Below are 20,606 nucleotides of genomic sequence, written 5' to 3'. Positions count from 1 at the left end.
GAGTTTATTTGGTGCGCAATCAGACTTGCCGGCATCGATTAGCTTAGTCTGTGATTAGCTGTTGAAAAGCTACTGTAATATTTCAAAGGATTATATTGACGTTTTACAGACTATTTTTGATTCTCATTGTGGACACCAGGGGTGAGGGATGCTCTCAAGATTAAAAAGGAGTCCTATTGGGTCCATTCGGCTCATGGGACTCCGAAGGCAGCGGGCAGGTACAGACAGGCCAAGCAGTGTGTGGCATTGGCGGTTGCAGAGGTAAAAACTCGGACATGGGAGGAGTTTGGAGATGCCATGGAGAACGAGTTCTGGTTGGCTTCAAAGCAATTCTGGACCACCGTTGGCTGCATCAGGAGGGGGAAGCAGTGTACTGTCAACACCCTGTATGGTAGGGACGTTGTGCTACTGACCTCAGCTGGGGATGTTGTTGATCGGTGAGAGGAATAGTTCGAAGACTTCCTCAATCCCATCTAAATGTCTTCCAATGAAGAAGCAGTGCCGGCCGGGGACTCTGCGGTGGGCTCTCCTATTTCTGGGGCTGAGGTTGCCGAGGTAGTTAAAATACTCCTTGGTGGATGAGATCTGCCCAGAGTTACTTAAGGCTCTGGATTCTGTCTTAGTTGACAAGACTCCGGAACATTGCAAGGACATAAAGGAAGGGGGAGTGGGGAGGTAGGGTGCGTCTGGATTGGCAGACTGGGGTGGTGGTTCCTCTATTTAAAAAGGGGAACCAGAGGGTGGGTTCAAACTATTGCGGGATCCTGTGGGGAGTGCTCAGTGAGGTTTGAGTGTAACTTCCGGGTTGGGGACAAGATCTTACCCCTTGTGGAGGAGTTTAAGTACTTTGGGGTCTTATTCACGAGTAAGAGAAGAATTGATCGTGAGATTGACAGGCGGATTGGTGCGTAGTCTGCAGTGATGCAAACCATACATTGGTCCGTTGTGGTAAAAAAGGAGCTCAGCTGGAAGACAAAGCTCTCAATTTACCATTCGATCTAAGTTTACTATCCTCACCTAAGGCCATGAACTTTGAGTTATGACCGAAAGGGCAGGTACAAGCGCCTGGAATAAGTTTCCCCCGTCAGGTGGCGGGACTCTACCCTTAGGATAGCACAAGAAGCTCTGTCACATCAAGAGGAGCCAGATGAGGTAGTGTGGGCATTTTGCCAGGATGCCCAGCGGACACCTTCCTGGGAAGGTGTTTAGGGTGCGCTCGATTGGCAGGAGGCCACGAGGAAGATCCAAAGACCCAAGGGAGGTTGGTGAGAGTATGTCTACCAGCTGGCCTGGAAACACCTTGGGATCCCTCAGGAAGAGCCGGACAAAGTAGGTGGAGAGAGGCAAGTCTGGGCTTCTCTGCTTAGGCTGCTGCCCTCGCGATAAGCGGAAGATGGATGGATATACCGCCATGGCCAAAAATATTGGCACCTCTGCATTTCTGTCAGATAATGCACCACTTCTTCCAGAAGAGTGTTGAAATTACAAACGCTTTGGTATTCACATGTTTATTTCTTTTGTTTGCATTGGAACACAAAAAAACCCTCAAAAAGCCAAATCTGACATTTTACACAGAACTCCAAAAATGGACTGGACAAAATTATTGGCACCCTCAACTTAATATTTGGTAGCACACCCTTTGGAAAAAATAACTGAAATTAATGGCGTCCTGTAACCATCAATGAGTTTCTTACACCTTGCTACTGGAATTTTGGACCACTCTTCTTTTGCAAACTGCTTCAGGTTTTTCAGATTTTAAAGGGTGCCTTCGCCCACTGCTGTTTTTAGATCTCTCCACATATGTTCTATAGGATTTAGATCTGGACTCATTGATAGCCACTTCAGAACACTCCAGCGCTTTGTCTTAAGCCATCTTTGTGTGCTTTTTGAAGTATGCTTTGGTCATTGTCCTGCTGGAAGACCCATGACCTTTGACAGAGACCCAGCTTTCTGACACTGAGTCCTACATTATGCCCCAAAATTATTTGGTAGTCCTCAGATTTCATGATGCCATGCACACTGTCAAGGCATACGGTACCAGAAGCAGCAAAGCAACCCCAAAACATCAGTGAACCTCCACCATGCTTGACTGTAGGGATGCTGTACTTTTCTTTGAAGGCCTCCTTTTGTTTTCTGTAAACAGTGTGATGATGTGCTTTACCAAAAACCTCTACTTTAGTCTCATCTGTCCACAGGACGTTCTCCAAGAAGGATTTTGGCTTACTCAGATACGTTTTTTCAAACTCCAGTCTTGCTTCTTTATGTCTCTGTGTCAACAGCGGGGTCCTCCTGGGTCTCCTACCATAGCGTCCCTTTTCATTGAGATGGTGACGGATAGTGCAAGCTGACACTGTTGTACCAGGTATATGCAGGTCAGCTTGAATTGGTTTGGAAGTGGATCGAGGTTCTTTATCCACAATTCTAACAATCCTTCGTTGCAGTCTTTCATAAATTGTTCTCTTCCGTCTACGTCCAGGGAGGTTAGCTATAGTGCCATGGGCTTTAAACTTATTGATGACCAGTGTTGGGACTAACGCGTTACAAAGTAACGCGTTACTGTAACGCCGTTAGTTTCGGCGGTAACTAGTAATCTAACACGTTATTTTTTTTTATTCAGTAATTTAGTTACCGCTACTACATGATGCGTTAACTGCGTTATTTTACGTTACTTTTGATGTAGTATCGGCTAGAAACAGAAGCGCTGCGGTGTCGTTCTTCTGAATCTTCCTCTGTTACAAGCCGGAGAGAAGAAAAGAGGCGCGGTCTATGTGTGTGTGGGTGTGGGTGTGGGGAGGCACACAATAAGTGATCCGCGGTTTGATATATGAAACAAAAAAAAAAAGTTGTTGGCACGTTCAGTCCACACACAGTGTGGTCATGGCGAGCGGAGTAACGGAGGAGCTTGAACGCCCCGCGCCATTTAATCGGTGTGTTTATAGGTGCAGACTCGGTTGTGCAAAACGAGGGTTTTAAACACATGCTGAACATGCTTGAACCACGTTACGACATCCCGTCGCGCACCCACTTCAGCAATAAGATTGTGCCAGATCTTTATGAGCAGGAGAAGAAAAAACTATCCCGAGCATGGCGTGGCGCAGTGGAAGAATGGCCGTGCGCGACCCGAGGGTCCCTGGTTCAATCCCCACCTAGTACCAACCTCGTCATGTCCGTTGTGTCCTGAGCAAGACACTTCACCCTTGCTCCTGATGGGTGCTGGTTAGCGCCTTGCATGGCAGCTCCCTCCATCAGTGTGTGAATGTGTGTGTGAATGGGTAAATGTGGAAGTAGTGTCAAAGCGCTTTGAGTACCTTGAAGGTAGAAAAGCGCTATACAAGTACAACCCATTTATCATTATTTATTTATCATCTGTTGCGCTCATGACAGACGGGTGGAAGTCCAGGGGAACTATAAGCGCTCACTTCATCACAGGAGACTGGGAGATGAGAAGACACGCCCCCCTCTACGAGAGTCGCCTTGCGCAGGTACTGACACAAGCAGTGGAGGAATGGAAGATAAAGATATCCCAGTCACACGTGATAATGCCAAAAATCAAATAATTACAGAGAATGAGGCAGGACTGGGACCACAGATAGGTGCTTTGCACATGTAGTGAATTTGGCATCACAGAAGGGAATCTCAGTCAATAGGATGGAGCGCCTCTTTGGGAGGATCAGGAAGGTTTCCTACTTCCACCCAAGCACAACAGCTGCTCATGTGCTTAAGACAAAGCAAGAAATGCTAAAGCTGCCTGCTCATACATGATGTCCCAACGAGGTGGAACTCCACTTATGATATGTTGGAGCAGCAGGCAGCTATATACTCTGCATTGACCCACAACACCCTGAAGACAAATGTCACCCTGTCTGATGATGATGTGAGAGTGGCAGATGAGGTCCTCCAGGTGCTTAAACCCCTCAAAAGTGTTCCATCTCTACTGAGCACTAAAACTTCACCATCTGTGTCAATGATCCTGCCACTGAAAACAAGTATTCTAAAATCCATGGCTCCAAGTGTGGAAGACAGCAGCATCACTCCAGATGTCAGGCTTTATTTCACTACCTATGTTTCAAGGAAGATGATGTTTCTTCTTATGTTGCACTTTAACTTGTTTTTTATTCATGGTCATTGGTCCAAGTTTAAAGAAAGGAGGAATGCCTTTTTATGTTGCACTGTTTTTCATTAATTATGTTAAAAGGAAAATAAAAATGCATGTCAAGTTGATCAACAGATTGTATTATTCTCCAGTGCAATAACAGTACTGAAATGAAGGCAAAAAGGGCATTAATGGGAGCTTTAAAAAAAAAGAAGAAAAAAAAAAAGTAACTAGTTACTTTTCACAGTAACGCATTACTTTTTGGTGTAAGTAACTGAGTTAGTAACTGAGTTACTTTTGAAATAAAGTAACTAGTAACTGTAACTAGTTACTGGTTTTCAGTAACTAACCCAACACTGTTGATGACAATGCACACAGTAGACACAGGAACTTAACTTAGATCTCTGGAGATGGACTTGTAGCTTTGAGTGTGTCCATGCTTTTCCACAATCTTGGTTCTCAAATCTTCTGAGAGTTCTTTGCTCCTCTTTCTTTTCTCCATGCTCAGTGTGGTACACACAACACAAAGGTTGAGTTAACTTTTCTCCATTTTAACTGGCTGCAAGTGTGATTGCTATATTGCCAGCACCTGTTACTTGCTACAGGTGAGTTTAATTACAAATTAAAGGAGCATCACATGCTTAGAATCAGAGGTGGGTAGTAACGCGCTACATTTACTCCGTTACATCTACTTGAGTAACTTTTGGGATAAATTGTACTTCTAAGAGTAGTTTTAATGCAACTTACTTTTACTTTTACTTGAGTATATTTATAGAGAAGAAACGCTACTTTTACTCCGCTACTTTTATCTACATTCAGCTCGCTACTCGCTACTAATTTTTATCGATCTGTTAATGCACGCTTTGTTTGTTTTGGTCTGTCAGACAGACCTTCAAAGTGCCTGCGTTACTGGTGACGTTTCACTCCGTTCCACCAATAAAATGCAGTCACTAGTGACGTTTGACTCCGTTCCACCAATCAGATGCAGTCACTGGTGACGTTGGACCAATCAAACAGAGCCAGGCGGTCACATGACCTGACTTAAACAAGTTGAAAAACTTATTGGGGTGTTACCATTTAGTGGTCAATTGTACGGAATATGTACTGTACTGTGCAATCTACTAATACAAGTTTCAATCAATCAATCAAAAGTGTGAAGGAAAAAAGACACTTTTTTATTTCAAACGTACATCCCGTCACAAGCCTAAAGACTGACTGCACAGTTCCTGTCTTCACAATAAAAGTGCCGCTCCATCGCGCCTGCGCTTTCAAAATAAGAGTCTCCGAAAGCCAGCGCAAACAAGCTAGCAAGCTACGGAATTTGCCGCCAATGTATTTCTTGTAAAGTGTGTGAAAACGAATATGGAAGCTGGACAAATAAGATACCAAAAACCAACCGCTTTCATGTGGTATTAGACAGAAAGGAGGAACTTTTTTTCTCCTGCATTTGAAAACGTGGACGTTAAGCACTGCTGTCAGGATTACAATCAATGCAAGTCATCAGAATCAGGTAATACACCAACTTATATTCTTGTCAACATGAAAGAAAGGAATCTATATGTGTTAAACATGCATGTATATTCAATAAAACACCTTTAACATGTAAACAAAAACGGCAAAATAAATAAATATAAATGATATACTGTATATATCAATGTATGTGTATATATGTATATATATATATATATATATATATATATATGATATGTGTGTGTATGTTACTCATCAGTTACTCAGTACTTGAGTAGTTTTTTCACAACATACTTTTTACTTTTACTCAAGTAAATATTTGGGTGACTACTCATTACTTTTACTTGAGTAATAAATCTCTAAAGTAACAGTACTCTTACTTGAGTACAATTTCTGGCTACTCTACCCACCTCTGCTTAGAATACAACTATTTCTTCGAATTTTGAAAAGGTACCAATACTTTTGTCCTGTCCATTTTTGGAGTTCTGTGTAAAATATCAGATTTGGCTTTTTTGGTTTTGTTGTTGTTGTGTTGTTCCAATGCAAACAAAATAAATAAACATGTGAATACCGAAGCATTTGTAATTTCAACAATTTTCTGGAAGAAGTAGTGCATTATCTGACAGAAATGCAGGGGTGCCAATAATTTGGTCATGACTGTATAAAGTTGAAGTATATATTATGATCGGAATCAGTCAGATACTGGCCAAATTTACTGCATTACATATCGGAAAGAAAAAAAAGACTTCTCCAATCTAAACGCCCAAAATATCACGTTAACGCTCAATTTAACATTGCATGAAATGCTGCGAATACAGACGCAAAAGCTGTGACGCACTGTAGCACAATAGCCATCTAACAAAATTACTAGCGTTTGAGTCATTTTAGCTTTTAGGATTTTCTTTACGTAGATGATAAATGTACACAGCAGCAATTTGTGCAAAAAAGAAAAATGCGCCAAGACAACTGTTATTCAGTCCACTGCTATATTGGAGGGTCAACTAACCTGGATTGCCATGAATTGATTTACGTGGAACGCGACTTAAACAAGTTGAAAAACTTATTTTTGGTGTTACCATTTAGTGGTCAATTGTACAGAATATGTACTGTACTGTGCAATCTACTAATAAAAGTTTCAATCAATCAATCAAAATGCCCTCCTTGGTAGTTACAGCAACTACATTATTACTTGTACCTTCAACTAGTGTGGTGAACAAGAGGCCCCATTATTATTTGTGAAAGGAGCAAACTGACAGCTGAGAAGGCTGAAATGTTCATCTTTTTTAAAAATACAATGTAGTTTTCATGTTGAAATGACAACATTTATAAAACATTTGTGACAGCTTTTAGAGGGCTGGTACTCGTAATTGGTCAAGCGACACAGAAGTATCAATGCATTATAAAACGACACCTTGTGTCACCCAAAAAATTAAATAAAACAAATTAAAAAAAAAAACCCTGACCAATACAGTTACTGCGTCATTTGACTGTAAAGCACTAAACTGTTTATCAGAAGGTGCTTCTTTAGTCTCACGAGGGACAGTTCGTACTAAAAGAAGGCCTAGGAGTAGCGTTTGACAGCGATTTTCGTCGTCATAAACCTCAAATTAGAATGAAACAAAGAAAAAGTTCTAAGGTGTGGGATCCTTTTGATTTTATAGCACTAAATAAGGTAAACGTCTATGCACATTAGAGATGCGCGGATAGGCAATTTATTTCATCCGCAACCGCGTCAGAAAGTCGTCAACCATCCGCCATCCACCCGATGTAACGTTTGATCAGAACTGCACCCGCCCGCCATCCGCCCGTTGTTATATATCTAATATTAATTAAAATTAAAAAAAAAAAAGGGTGAAAACTACGTGAATTGCACCTTGTGCAGACAAGATTTTTCGATCGGACACGGAGGAATTAGCGATGTAAAAGACCACGTTGGGACAAAAAAACACAAGTCTAATGCCGTTGCTAGCGATACAAGTGGAAAACTTTCAACGTTTTTCGTCGCCCAAACAGATTCTTTGGATGTGATAAATGCCGAAGTTTTATTTACGGAGGCAATAATTGAGCATGGACTTCCAATCGCACTGGCTGATCACATGGGACAGTTAATGTAATGCAACCTTTAAAAATCATTACGCGGTGATCGCGATCCCAAAAATAAACTTTTCTTGCATGATAATGTCCAGAAAAATTTGCTTTATATTACTATAGAGTCCTTTTAACGAATGAGTTTGATAGTTTATCACAAACCTTAAATGAAATTCCATGGCCACCGTCCTGCTCTCTATATCAACCAGGGTGAGCCCCACCCCTTTCGTGAGCGCACTGCGAAAGCGGACGAGGCGGGGTGTCGGTGCGATGGGCGCGGTAGTGACCCTGGACGTGCGTCGGGCCCTTCTCGCGGATCGCCTCAGCTACGGCTCCCGGTGGGGCCCTCTCGGGGGAAGGGGCCTCGGTCCCGGACCCCGGCGAGGCGTCCCTTCTCCGCTCCGTAAAAGTGTCCATCTCTTTTCTTTTTTTTTCTTCTGTTGTGGCATATGCAGCAGGTGCCTGCTCGTTTTTCGTATGTGGGTAACAACATTTAACTATGTATATATATTTCCCAATTGGTTTAACTGCCACCCGCAAAAAAAATAAAAAAATAAAAAAAATATCTAATTAATCCGCCCGACCCGACCCGCGAGCGGATAAAATCTTATTGTTTTTAATTTCATCCGCCCGATCCGCTGATAATCCGCGGACTCCGCGGTTGTGTCCGCAAACCGCGCATCTCTAATGCACATGCATTTGACTTATGTGACTCCAAACATCTAAAAAACACGCAGTGTATCCGGCTGTGGTCAACAACTGAAGTTGAGGGATTCAAAGAGTTGATGCACCTGCTTGAGCACTCATGTTATGCCAACCAAAAGGTATAGACAATGCAATATTTAAATGACATTTGTACCTTTTGATTTTATCAAATAAAATCAAACTTAATTCATAAAGCGCTTTTCATACATAAAAGAAATGCAACGCAACGTGCTTTACAAACTTAGAAACAATACCCCGATGACCCAGATCCCCCATTATCGCGCACACACACACACACACACACACACACACACACACACACACACACACACACACACACACACACACACACACACACACACACACACACACACACACACACACACACACACACACACACACGCAACTATATGAACAAATGAATGCATGGCTGAGTACAGAGGAGACATGTGAGTAAGAACTAGCACATGAGCCATCTGCACCAGCAGGTCATCAGACCATGGCCACCGGGCCAGATCCCCCATTATCGCGCACACACACACACACACACACACACACACACACGCAACTATATGAACAAATGAATGCATGGCTGAGTACAGAGGAGACATGTGAGTAAGAACTAGCACAGGAGCCATCTGCACCAGCAGGTCATCAGACCATGGCCACCGGGCCAGATCCCCCATTATCGCGCACACACAAACACACACACACACACACACACACACACACACACACACACACACACACACACACACACACACACACACACACACACACACACACACACACACACACACACACACACACACACGCAACTATATGAACAAATGAATGCATGGCTGAGTACAGAGGAGACATGTGAGTAAGAACTAGCACAGGAGCCATCTGCACCAGCAGGTCATCAGACCATGGCCACCGGGCCAGATCCCCCATTATCGCGCACACACACACACACACACACACACACACACACACACACACACACACACACACGCACCTATATGAACAAATGAATGCATGGCTGAGTACAGAGGAGACATGTGAGTAAGAACTAGCACAGGAGCCATCTGCACCAGCAGGTCATCAGACCATGGCCACCGGGCCCGACACAAAGCGCCCCCACAGCACGGCCGATAACCCCTGATGCAGATGGCTCCTTCTGATGCTTTTTTAGTTTCTTAAGGACATGAACCAGAAATATGCAGGGGAGAAAGAATGCCAAGAAGGCTGTTCAGAAAGCTGTTGCGGTTGTGCAATTGCTGATACTGTACAGTATGTGGACATCAGTACATACTGTACTGATGACCACGGAAATCTATGCACATTTGTTTTCTACATTTAAAACACCTTCTTATGGTCTACATACAATGAAATGGTGGTTCTTTGATAAAAATGTGCAAAGATTTTATTTAACAGACATCTTTTCAAGACACTTTTTAGCTCCCTTTTAAAAACAGCTCATTTTGAGAAGAGGAGTTGTTAAATGCAAATGACCCTCTGCTCACCACGCCTCCTCATGCCGATGAGCCTTTGCCCCTGCCGTCAGCTTTTTTTGGGTAGTTTATTAGCTTTCTTGCTTTTACTGTGCATTATGGATATCGGTGACCGACAGCACAACACAATATCCCAGATGATATAACGAGATCAACGGGCCTAAGACGCAATTTACGTGACTTTAGTTTAGAGTATAAACCAGGTTTAACTCGCCAGGTAAGACATACTTTTTTAATGGTATAGTTATCTGATTTAGTCGTCCGCTTCTTGTCCTTCACTTTAACTTAATTAGTTTTAGCAGAATGTCGATTTATAAATGGTGCTCAAACGCACTCGTCAACAGTCTAATCAAAACGTATGTTTGTTTCTTGTGTAAATGAAACAATGTGAAACCATTCATTAACTCTTTATTGCTCAAACAATTTAGTTTTAAGTGTAAATGAAGCAGGAACAACAACATGTGACACTATTTTAACTCTTTGTTGCTCTAACAACCCTGTAAAAAATATGACTTCAACCAAGAGCGAAAATACTCGTAACTCCAGGAATGCTCGCACTTTAAAGCATAACCAAAAGCTTATATCTCAAATTACTCGTAAGTTGAGGTCCCACTGTACTTGGCCTCCCCACAGAAAAACAAGAGGAATAAGGTCAGCAGCATAGCTGCTTTTTTGCTGTAGGCTTCAAGAAGTGATGTTTTTATTATGTGATGATGAACATATTTGTTTTAACTTACAGCACTGTGATGGATGGGTCTGTTTAATTGATTTCATGTTTTCTGAAGGAGAGAAAAAGCAACAAGTTTAACGTTCAATACTTTTTGTATTGATCAGAAAAGTGATTTTACTATTTTTTGACACATTAACTTCCACATTTTACATAGAACTGATGTTTTATTTTAGTGAAGGACTAAGACTGGTTGTTTAAAAGAGGCACATTTACACAAATGCCTGGAGGGCGCTAACAATCCAATGTATTTTACACATTACATCCCGCCCTTTTACCGCTTATAGGACATAATGTAACAACATTACGTAACACGTGCACACACATTAGCTTTGGGTGTTGTGTTGATTTGGATAGTTAGTGTTAGCTATCGTTGTATATTCTACTATAACAACAACATGAATGCAAATTGTTTGTTGCTTTTCTTGGACTGTTTTTGTATGTGTGCACACGCTGCCTGCGTGTATGTGTGGACGAGACAGGGCGAGTGACTGTGGTAAAAAACAACCATTTTATTCGGGCTCGCAAAATATTTTATTACAGTACATAAACTTAAGAAATTCTGAAAAATATAGACAATTGTAAAACAAATAAAACCACTAATTGTAACATACAGTAGGCTAGTCAATTGTGTTTATTATATGTTTTGCTTTGAAAAATCTAACTGTGTGCAAGTTTCAAACTGCCCCTGGAAGTGTATAAAAAACAGTACTTTTACTTTTTCTGGTTTTATGTCAATCTTTTGATCACAATAATGCAATTAATTTAAACGCAGCTGGGATTAGCTCCATAAAAAACAGCAGCAGTATTAAATAACTTGAGTCATGTTGTGCGCAACTTTATTATCATTTTCTAGGGCAGCAAAGTTTTTGCTGCAGTTTAAACATTGATGTTATCTATTTTTTTTTAAACATATTTCTCTTACAGTGGGGCAAAAAAGTATTTAGTCAGCCACCAATTGTGCAAGTTCTCCCACTTAAAATGATGACAGAGGTCTGTAATTTTCATCATAGGTACACTTCAACTGTGAGAGACAGAATGTGAAAAAAAAATCCAGGAATTCACATTGTAGGAATTTTAAAGAATTTATTTGTAAATTATGGTGGAAAATAAGTATTTGGTCAATAACAAAAATTCAACTCAATACTTTGTTATTGCCAACAAAGGTTATATTACAGAGGTCAAACGATTACTATAGGTCTTTACCAGGTTTGCACACACAGTAGCTGGTATTTTAGCCCATTCCTCCATGCAGATCTTCTCGAGAGCAGTGATGTTTTGGGGCTGTCGCCGAGCAACACGGACTTTCAACTCCCTCCACAGATTTTCTATGGGGTTGAGGTCTGGAGACTGGCTAGGCCACTCCAGGACTTTCAAATGCTTCTTACGGAGACACTCCTTCGTTGCCCGGGCGGTGTGTTTGGGATCATTGTCATGCTGGAAGACTCAGCCACGTTTCATCTTCAAAGCTCTCACTGATGGAAGGAGGTTTTGGCTCAAAATCTCACGATACATGGCCCCATTCATTCTTTCCTTAACACGGATCAGTCGGCCTGTCCCCTTAGCAGAAAAACAGCCCCAAAGCATGATGTTTCCACCCCCATGCTTCACAGTAGGTGTGGTGTTCTTGGGATGCAACTCAGTATTCTTCTTCCTCCAAACACGACGAGTTGAGTTTATACCAAAAAGTTATATTTTGGTTTCATCTGACCACATGACATTCTCCCAATCCTCTGCTGTATCATCCATGTGCTCTCTGGCAAACTTCAGACGGGCCTGGACATGCACTGGCTTAAGCAGGGGGACACGTCTGGCACTGCAGGATTTGATTCCCTGTCGGCGTAGTGTGTTACTGATGGTAACCTTTGTTACTTTGGTCCCAGCTCTCTGCAGGTCATTCACCAGGTCCCCCCGTGTGGTTCTGGGATTTTTGCTCACCGTTCTCATGATCATTTTGAACCCACGGGATGAGATCTTGCGTGGAGCCCCAGATCAAAGGAGATTATCGGTGGTCTTGTATGTCTTCCATTTTCTGATAATTGCTCCCACAGTTGATTTTTTCACACCAAGCTGCTAGCCTATTGTAGATTCACTCTTCACAGTCTGGTGCAGGTCTACAATTATTTTCCTAGTGTCCTTTGACAGCTCTTTGGTCTTGGCCATAGTGGAGTTTGGAGTCTGACTGTTTGAGGCTGTGGACAGGTGTCTTTTATACAGATAACAAGTTCAAACAGGTGCCATTAATACAGGTAACAAGTGGAGGACAGAAGAGCTTCTTAAAGAAGAAGTTACAGGTCTGTGAGAGCCAGAGATCTTCCTTGTTTGAAGTGACCAAATACTTATTTTCCACCATGATTTACAAATAAATTCTTTAAAATTCCTACAATGTGAATTCCTGGATTTTTTTTTCACATTCTGTCCCTCACAGTTGAAGTGTACCTATGATGAAAATTACAGACCTCTGTCATCATTTTAAGTTAGAGAACTTGCACAATCGGTGGCTGACTAAATACTTTTTTGCCCCACTGTAGATGTCTATCAGTACATCTCAATAAATTTGAATATAATACAAAAGATTTGATTTCAGAAGTTGCATTTCAATAATGTTTTTTATTTAGAACTCGAACAAGTAGTTTTTAAACATGTATTAAAATTTAATAAACAATTTAATTTTAAGTTTTATTTGCAAAATAAGGACATATCATCTTGAAATAGTTCCTTCTGAAGGGAATTTATAGAATTTAAGAGTTTTACTTTTTAAAAATTATATTTTTAAATAAATTATCTTTAAAACACAATCTAATTTATTGACATGCTTAAGTATATTAAGCAAAGTACATGCATACAAATATAATATTATAATGAGAAAAGGTATTGGTAGGCACTGTATACAATGATGAAGATGCCGTGATCACTAAAATACATTCTGAAACCTTCAGGACAACTTAATAAACACATATATATAAGGAATTTATATGATTTATTTTGACCCTTTGTATGTAAATTAGAGAAAAATGTATTTCACCTACCCAAATCTTGTTTGTTTTTTTAAATCATCAAAAATGTGCATTGGGTAAATAATTTCACCCTCGAAAAAGAACAGTTCAAATAAAACAAAGGGCCCAAAATCAGTTTGACATTCATTCCCATGATGAGTGTAGGTAAACTTCTGATTGCATCTGTAAATCTGTGTGCGTCTACAAAGCAACTACACATTTAATCTAAGTACCAATATTAAACACAGAAGGGAAAGCAGAAAGTCGTTGCATCTATGAATGTAAAATGAAAAAATTGAATTATGATAGTTAGAGGCAGTTAATGAAAAATAAAGATGAAATGTTTTTTTTTCCCATACATGCAAGCCCAAAAGGTCAACACAGACGTTCTTGAGGAAACAAACAATGCTACCACTACTACTATTACTACATGCATGCAAACATGGACAGATATGATCTAAGAGGTTTAACAGTCACTGCACAAGTGTTGCAGTTACAACATGGCATACATAAAACAATGTTGTGTACTTCCCGAATAACTAGAATTATTCCAATCTAAAGTCTAGTAGTGGTGTGACTTAACTGTACACCTGGACATTAAACTCAAAGTAGCAGTTGTTTCACGTTAGTCAGTTTTATTGTTGTGATTCTATTTATTGCTGCTGTCCAATCAAAAACATGCATCGTTGTTTTTGTCCATAAAACAAATAAAATATGTTCTTGTAATTACCGGTACATGGTTTTCATTGGACAGGAACCCTCCAGGATTTCACGTTGTTGCCAATTCACGCAAATTCAACCAATTGCCATGAATTATCTGCAACTTAGTCCAATACCTGCACATTTTTGTAAATTGTCATTTTCGCTAATCAAAATTGTTTTTGAGTAGCACTACAATGTGCACGTCAACTGTCAAACCAATCAAGTCTCCCTACATTGCCCAGTCTCATCCCGACAAAGGGACATGTGATGATAATCTCACACCGTGCATCATTTACCAGCAAACATTATCGCTATGGATCGCTCTTAACAGTTCCCCAGGGTTCTAAACGAAAGTAGGGGTAAACTATATGCAATGTGTTGGAACATAAATAAACGTTTACAATTGACAAGTAATTTTCAACCATAAAACAAACACAAAGAATGTCTGCAACTTGTGCACAACACATCAGACAGCAGACAATAAAGGAATCTTTGGTGGTGTTTGCTTTACAAACTATGCTTGCCTTGGGTGAATTGGTCCCAAGTGTAAAAAATAAAACAGCAGATGGAACATGGAACAAACCTCGTTCGTGAGGACCTTAAACAAGATTACATGTGGCCCTGTAAAGTACACAGAAATCAAAAGGCAGATAAACAATACCGTTTTGTTCCCCGGCTTCTGTCTGAAACCAAGATCATGATGCCTGTTTACCAACTGACTTACTGAGATGGAAATGCCCTCTTGTGGTAGCTACATACATTTTAATTAAATAGTAAAGGCTCATAAATAAACACATAATAGTGTTACTAGGAAAAAAAATAAAGACATTGAAACTTAAAAAAAAAATGATACAGCAAAATCAGGCATTTTAGGCCATAACGATCACAAAAAAATCCCATGAAATCCTGGAGGGACTCAAAAGTCATCCACATTTTGTTTTTGCAGCTTTAAGTGGGGCTTAGGTTGCATGTATATGAACTACTGAAATGAAACATGCTGATCACAAAGTGGTGTGGAGGAAAAAATGATGGGAGGTGGGGAGAACACATGGGTTTGTATGATTAGAGTGAATATGGAATTTAATAAACAGAGACTAAAATGACTTTGTCTAAAATATGGATTTATGGCCATGGATAGTGTTATCATGACGCACAGTTCATTTCTGTTAAGGTGTTTGAAGATGGCAAGGACTTTAATCTTTTGAAATTTAATGTACAGTGCATCTGGAACATGTTCACAGTGCTTCACTTTTTTAAATTTTTACAGCCTTATTCCATAATGGAATAAATATTTTGTCCTTAAAAGTCTATAATGGCAATGTAATTTTTTCATGAAATTTTTGCAAATGTATCAAAAATAAAAAACTAAGAAATCACATGAATGTAAGTATTCACAGCCTTTGCTCAACATTGTGTTGATGCACCTTTGCAAGCAATTACAGCCTCAAGTCTTTTTGAATACGATGCTACACCTACCTTTGGGCAGTTTCGCTCAGTCCTCTTTGCAGAACCTCTCAAGCTCTAACAGGTTGGATGGGCAGCGTCAGTGCACAGCCATTTTTAGATCTCTTTCGAGATATTCAATCGGATTCAAGTCTGGGATCCAGCTGAGCCACTCAAGGTAATTTACAGAGTTGTCCTGAAGCCATTCCTTTGATATCTTGGATGTGTGCTTACTATCGTTGTTCAGGAGCACTCTGGAGCAGGTTTTTATCTATGATGTCTCTGTACATTGCTGCATTAATCTTTCCCTCTATCCTGACAAGTCTCCCAGTTCATGTCACTGAAAAACATCCACAGAGCATGATGCTGCCACCACCATGCTTCACTGTAGGGATGATTTTGGCCTGGTGATGAACGGTGCTTGGTTTCCTCCAAACATGACGCCTGGCATTCACGCCAAATAATTCAATCTTTGTCTCATTGGACCAAAGCATTTTGTTTCTCATGGTCTGAGAGTCTTCCAGGTCCATTTTGGAAAATGTTTACAAAGGAACGGCCTTTGTCTGGGGCCACTCTACCATACAGGCCTGATTGGTGGGTTGCTGCAGAGATAGTTGTCCTTCTGTAAGGTTCTCCTCTCTCCAGAGACGAAATCCTGTAGCTCATACAGGGTGACTATTGGGTTCTTGGTAATTTGCTTAACTAGGGCCCGTGTCCCCAATTGCTCAGTTTAGGCGGCCTGCCAGCTCGAGGAAGAGTCCTGTGGGTTCCAAACTTCTTCCATTTAGGGATGATGGGGGCCATTGTGCTTATTGGGACCTTTAAGGCAGGGGATATTTTTCTGTACCCTTCTCCAGATTTGTGCCTCGAGACAATCCTCTCTCAGAGGTCTACAGACATTTCCTTTGACTTCATGCTTGGTTTGTGCTCTGCCATACACTGTCAAATGTAGGACCTTATATCCAGACAGGTGTGCCTTTCAAAATCATGTTTAACCAACTGAATAATCACATGTGGACTTTTTTAAATTTGGATAAATTAGCAAAAATCTCTAAATAAAACTTTCACATTGTCATTATTGTGCGTTGAATTTTAAGGGCAAAAAATAATTTATTCCATTTTGGAATAAGGCTGTAACAGTGAAGCGCTGTAATTACTTTCTGGATGCACTGTATATGTCAGTATTCTATATGTTTACATCGCCACACATCCTTATTCTTTGTGTTGTGTTTAGTATTCAAGGAGATGGCATCTGTTTTATCTGCTGTGCGGCGTCTTAAACACATACCGTCTTTGTAGGACAGACTGCTGGTGGAGAATTTTTTGCGGTGCGCGCGTGCGTAGTCCTGCAGGTTAGGTGCGCTAGAGGACCCACCTAGGACAGTGGTGCTGAACAGCCCGGCACATTGAGAGCCTGCGAGGGGGGCGGGGGGGTTAGTTACCACTACATACCATGCTGTTGTTACTCAAATAACTATCCAAAGAGCGACAGAAAGAGAGATAAGAGACAGATAGAAAAATAGAAAAAGATCAGACATGCAGACAGGCTCGAAGGAACCCATGCAACTTGTACACACGTTTTTCTCCATGTCCTCGCTTCTTGCAAGAGTCGGAGACCACCACAATTGAGTGTTACAGTAAGAACACACGGTCTCCAAAATGAGGAAACATTTAAGTAACTACCTAATGATGACAGCTGAAAATTAATGCATACCTGCAGATTTACAAATATTTGCTTACTAATACAAAATGAGACTTGTCTGGTAGTTTGTCTGGCATCACCATAAGTCACCACCAAGGAAGAATGTACACCACCATTCTATTATAATCTCGAATGAACAAAAGGCAGCTTTTTGTATGTTTAAGACATCTCCTGCGAAACATTGAGAAAAAACACTGCAAAGTTAAATTTAACCTTATAATTTGGACCCCCTCTCCAGGGGCCCATGCTTACACTGATTTTTTTTTCTTACCCCCCAACGTTTACCTGTTTCTCACCTTTTTTGTAAGGGGCGCCGGAAGTTGGCAGACCCGTCAGTGATAATATTCTGTTTCCCTGTAATGTTTGTCTGATCTTGAATGGGATTGTGCTGAAAATCTTAATTTCTCGTCGGGGATTAATAAAGTATTTCTGATCCTGATTCTGATTCTGATAAACCCTGGGCTTGAGAGGCTTGCTAGAAAGACATCAAATATCGATAACATTTTTCTCTTGCATCTACAAGGTCTACATACATCAGGGGTGTCCAAATGTTTTCCACTCAAAGCTGCATACTGAAAATATGTCAATATATTTCAGTGTCGACATGTGCAAAGCTGTTAGGACATATCCCAAAAACTTGCAGCGAAAAGTGATTCCACAAAGATTAAAGTGATTCCCAGAGCCCAAAAAAAGTCTGCGGGCTATAGAGCGTTTTCTATTCGGGCTCCAGTACTATGGAATGCCCTCCCGGTAACAATTAGAGATGCTACCTCAGTAGAAGCATTTAAGTCCCATCTTAAAACTCATTTGTATACTCTAGCCTTTAAATAGCCCCCCTGTTAGACCAGTTGATCTGCCGTTTCTTTTCTTTTCTCCTCTGCTCCCCTTTTCCTTGAGGGGGGGGGGCACAGGTCCGGTGGCCATGGATGAAGTGCTGGCTGTCCAGAGTCGTGACCCGGGGTGGACCGCTCGCCTGTGCATCGGCTGGGAACATCTCTGCGCTGCTGACCCGTCTCCGCTCGGGATGGTGTCCTGCTGGCCCCACTATGGACTGGACTCTTACTATTATGTTGGATCCACTATGGACTGGACTCTCACAATATTATGTCAGACCCACTCGACATCCATTGCTTTCGGTCTCCCCTAGAGGGGGGGGGGTTACCCACATATGCGGTCCTCTCCAAGGTTTCTCATAGTCATTCACATCGACGTCCCACTGGGGTGAGTTTTTCCTTGCCCGTATGTGGGCTTTGTACCGAGGATGTCGTTGTGGCTTGTGCAGCCCTTTGAGACACTTGTGATTTAGGGCTATATAAATAAAGATTGATTGATTGATTGATTGATTGAAATAATGGGAGATGAATACTTTTGCACGCTAAACTTTTTAGTTTTTATTTGTAAAAATTTTTTTAATAATAAATTCAAAAAATAATTTAATATGATGTATTATTTTCCATCCAGTTTCGAAATGTGTGCCGCTTTGTGTTGGTCTTTCACATAAAATATATTCATGTTTATGCTTGTAACTTGATGGAAAAAAATTCAAGGGCCAAGAAAACGTTTAGGTTACTGCATATCTAAAAACAACAACCAAAAAACAAAAACATGTAGCATCAACTTTTAAAATGTTCTCCTCACTGTCACATTAAACCTTTTTACCCTTTTCCCCAATGTATGTTGTTTTATTATTAGTAATTGTATTTTTCGAATTTGACAAGGGCTCATAAAAAAATTAGCTGCAGGTCACATACTTTGGACACCCCCCATGATCAACAAGGATGACCTTAGTATTTAAGTAAATTGGAGAATTTGATAGTTACTGTAGATGTAAAAATATATGTACCGTATTTTCCGCACTATAAGCCGCACCTAAAAACCACAAATTTTCACAAAAGCTGACAGTGCGGCTTATAACCCGGTGCGCCTTATATATGGATTAATATAAATATTTATTTTCATAAAGTTTCGGTCTCGCAACTACGGTAAACAGCCGCCATCTTTTTTCCCCGTAGAAGAGGAAGCGCTTCTTCTTCTATGGTAAGCAACTGCCAAGGTAAGCACTCGCCCCCGTAGAAGAGGAAGCGCTTCTTCTTCTACGGTAAGCAACCACCCGCCCCCGTAGAAGAAGAAGGGCGCGGGTATTACGTTTCATTTCCTTTGTGTGTTTACATCTGTAAAGACCACAAAATGGCTCCTACTAAGCGACATGCGTATAACGCAGAATTTAAACTTAAGGCAATAAGTCACGCCGAAGAACTTCGACGAGACGGAGCCATTTTGGATCCCGTATTCGCCCAACTTTTTAATTCGGACACCGTAGGAGAAGAATTCGAGGGATTTATGAATGAAGAATAACTTCAGAAAGTGAGTGTTATGTTTATTTTGTGTGTTGTGACATTAACGTTCGAGCAACATTAAGCTCTGCACTATTTTGAATTTTACTATGTTTGTGATTGCACATTTGCGTACATTTTGGGAGTGAACAGAGTTGTTAGAACGCTGGTTTTTAATATATTATTAAAGTTTAACTGACCTATCTGACTGTTTTTTTGACATTCCTTTAGCGCAGTTAGATGCGGCTTATAACACGGGGCGGCTTATAGGTGGACAAAGTTTTGAAATATGCCGTTCATTGAAGGCGCAGCTTATAACACGGGGCGGCTTATGGTGCGGAAAATACGGTATCTTTGCTATTGGATAAGAGTATGTCCATGTCCACATAATCAAGGATATTTTTAAAAGATTTCCCACTGCGGTGTTTAAAAGTTTCCATCTACACAAGTTGAGTTACAAAACAATATATATCTGTCAGTAGAGCTAGAAATCAATTAAGTAATACAAACAGTTCTAAAATGTGGAACTGGCGTGGACGTATACAGAGCAAAAACACAGGCAAGCGGAGAGGAGATGATGTGCTAACCGCTAAACCAGCTTGAATGTGAAATAGTGAAACAACAAAAGAATAAGTGTCTTGTACACTTCAACAGAAGTCTAACTGGAACCGCGTTACAGCAGAGAGTAACCAGTTAGGAAGAAGAAATTAGCAGGTAGATTAATCAGTCAGGAGAAAGATTATTATACACAGTGGAACAACACTGTAAACCATGAATATAAATGGGTAGACGCAACACACTTTAGGCTATGTGCTTACGGTGACAGGGAACATGGGAGTATGTTCCGTGGT

At 40.8% G+C, this 20,606-nt stretch overlaps 1 protein-coding gene across 14 annotated transcripts in view; it reads right to left on the bottom strand.

Annotated features, from left to right (window-relative positions):
• The window catches only part of ppip5k1a (diphosphoinositol pentakisphosphate kinase 1a), a 155,466-nt gene that overhangs the window by 46,170 nt on the left and 88,690 nt on the right, over positions 1-20,606 (bottom strand). For 11 of the 14 annotated variants that reach the window (XM_061975115.1, XM_061975118.1, XM_061975116.1 and 8 more), the window contains one exon: positions 17,009-17,134. The exons of the other annotated variants lie outside the window; for them this stretch is intronic. In XM_061975115.1, coding sequence (XP_061831099.1) covers positions 17,009-17,134 — 126 coding nt within the window. The remainder of the gene's footprint in view (positions 1-17,008; positions 17,135-20,606) is intronic. 14 annotated transcript variants of the gene reach the window in all.

Source organism: Nerophis lumbriciformis, linkage group LG15, assembly GCF_033978685.3.
Source record: "Nerophis lumbriciformis linkage group LG15, RoL_Nlum_v2.1, whole genome shotgun sequence".
NCBI classification, from domain to species: Eukaryota; Metazoa; Chordata; class Actinopteri; order Syngnathiformes; family Syngnathidae; genus Nerophis; species Nerophis lumbriciformis.
Note: the sequence above shows the minus strand (reverse complement) of the source record. Positions and strands in the feature narration are given on the sequence as shown.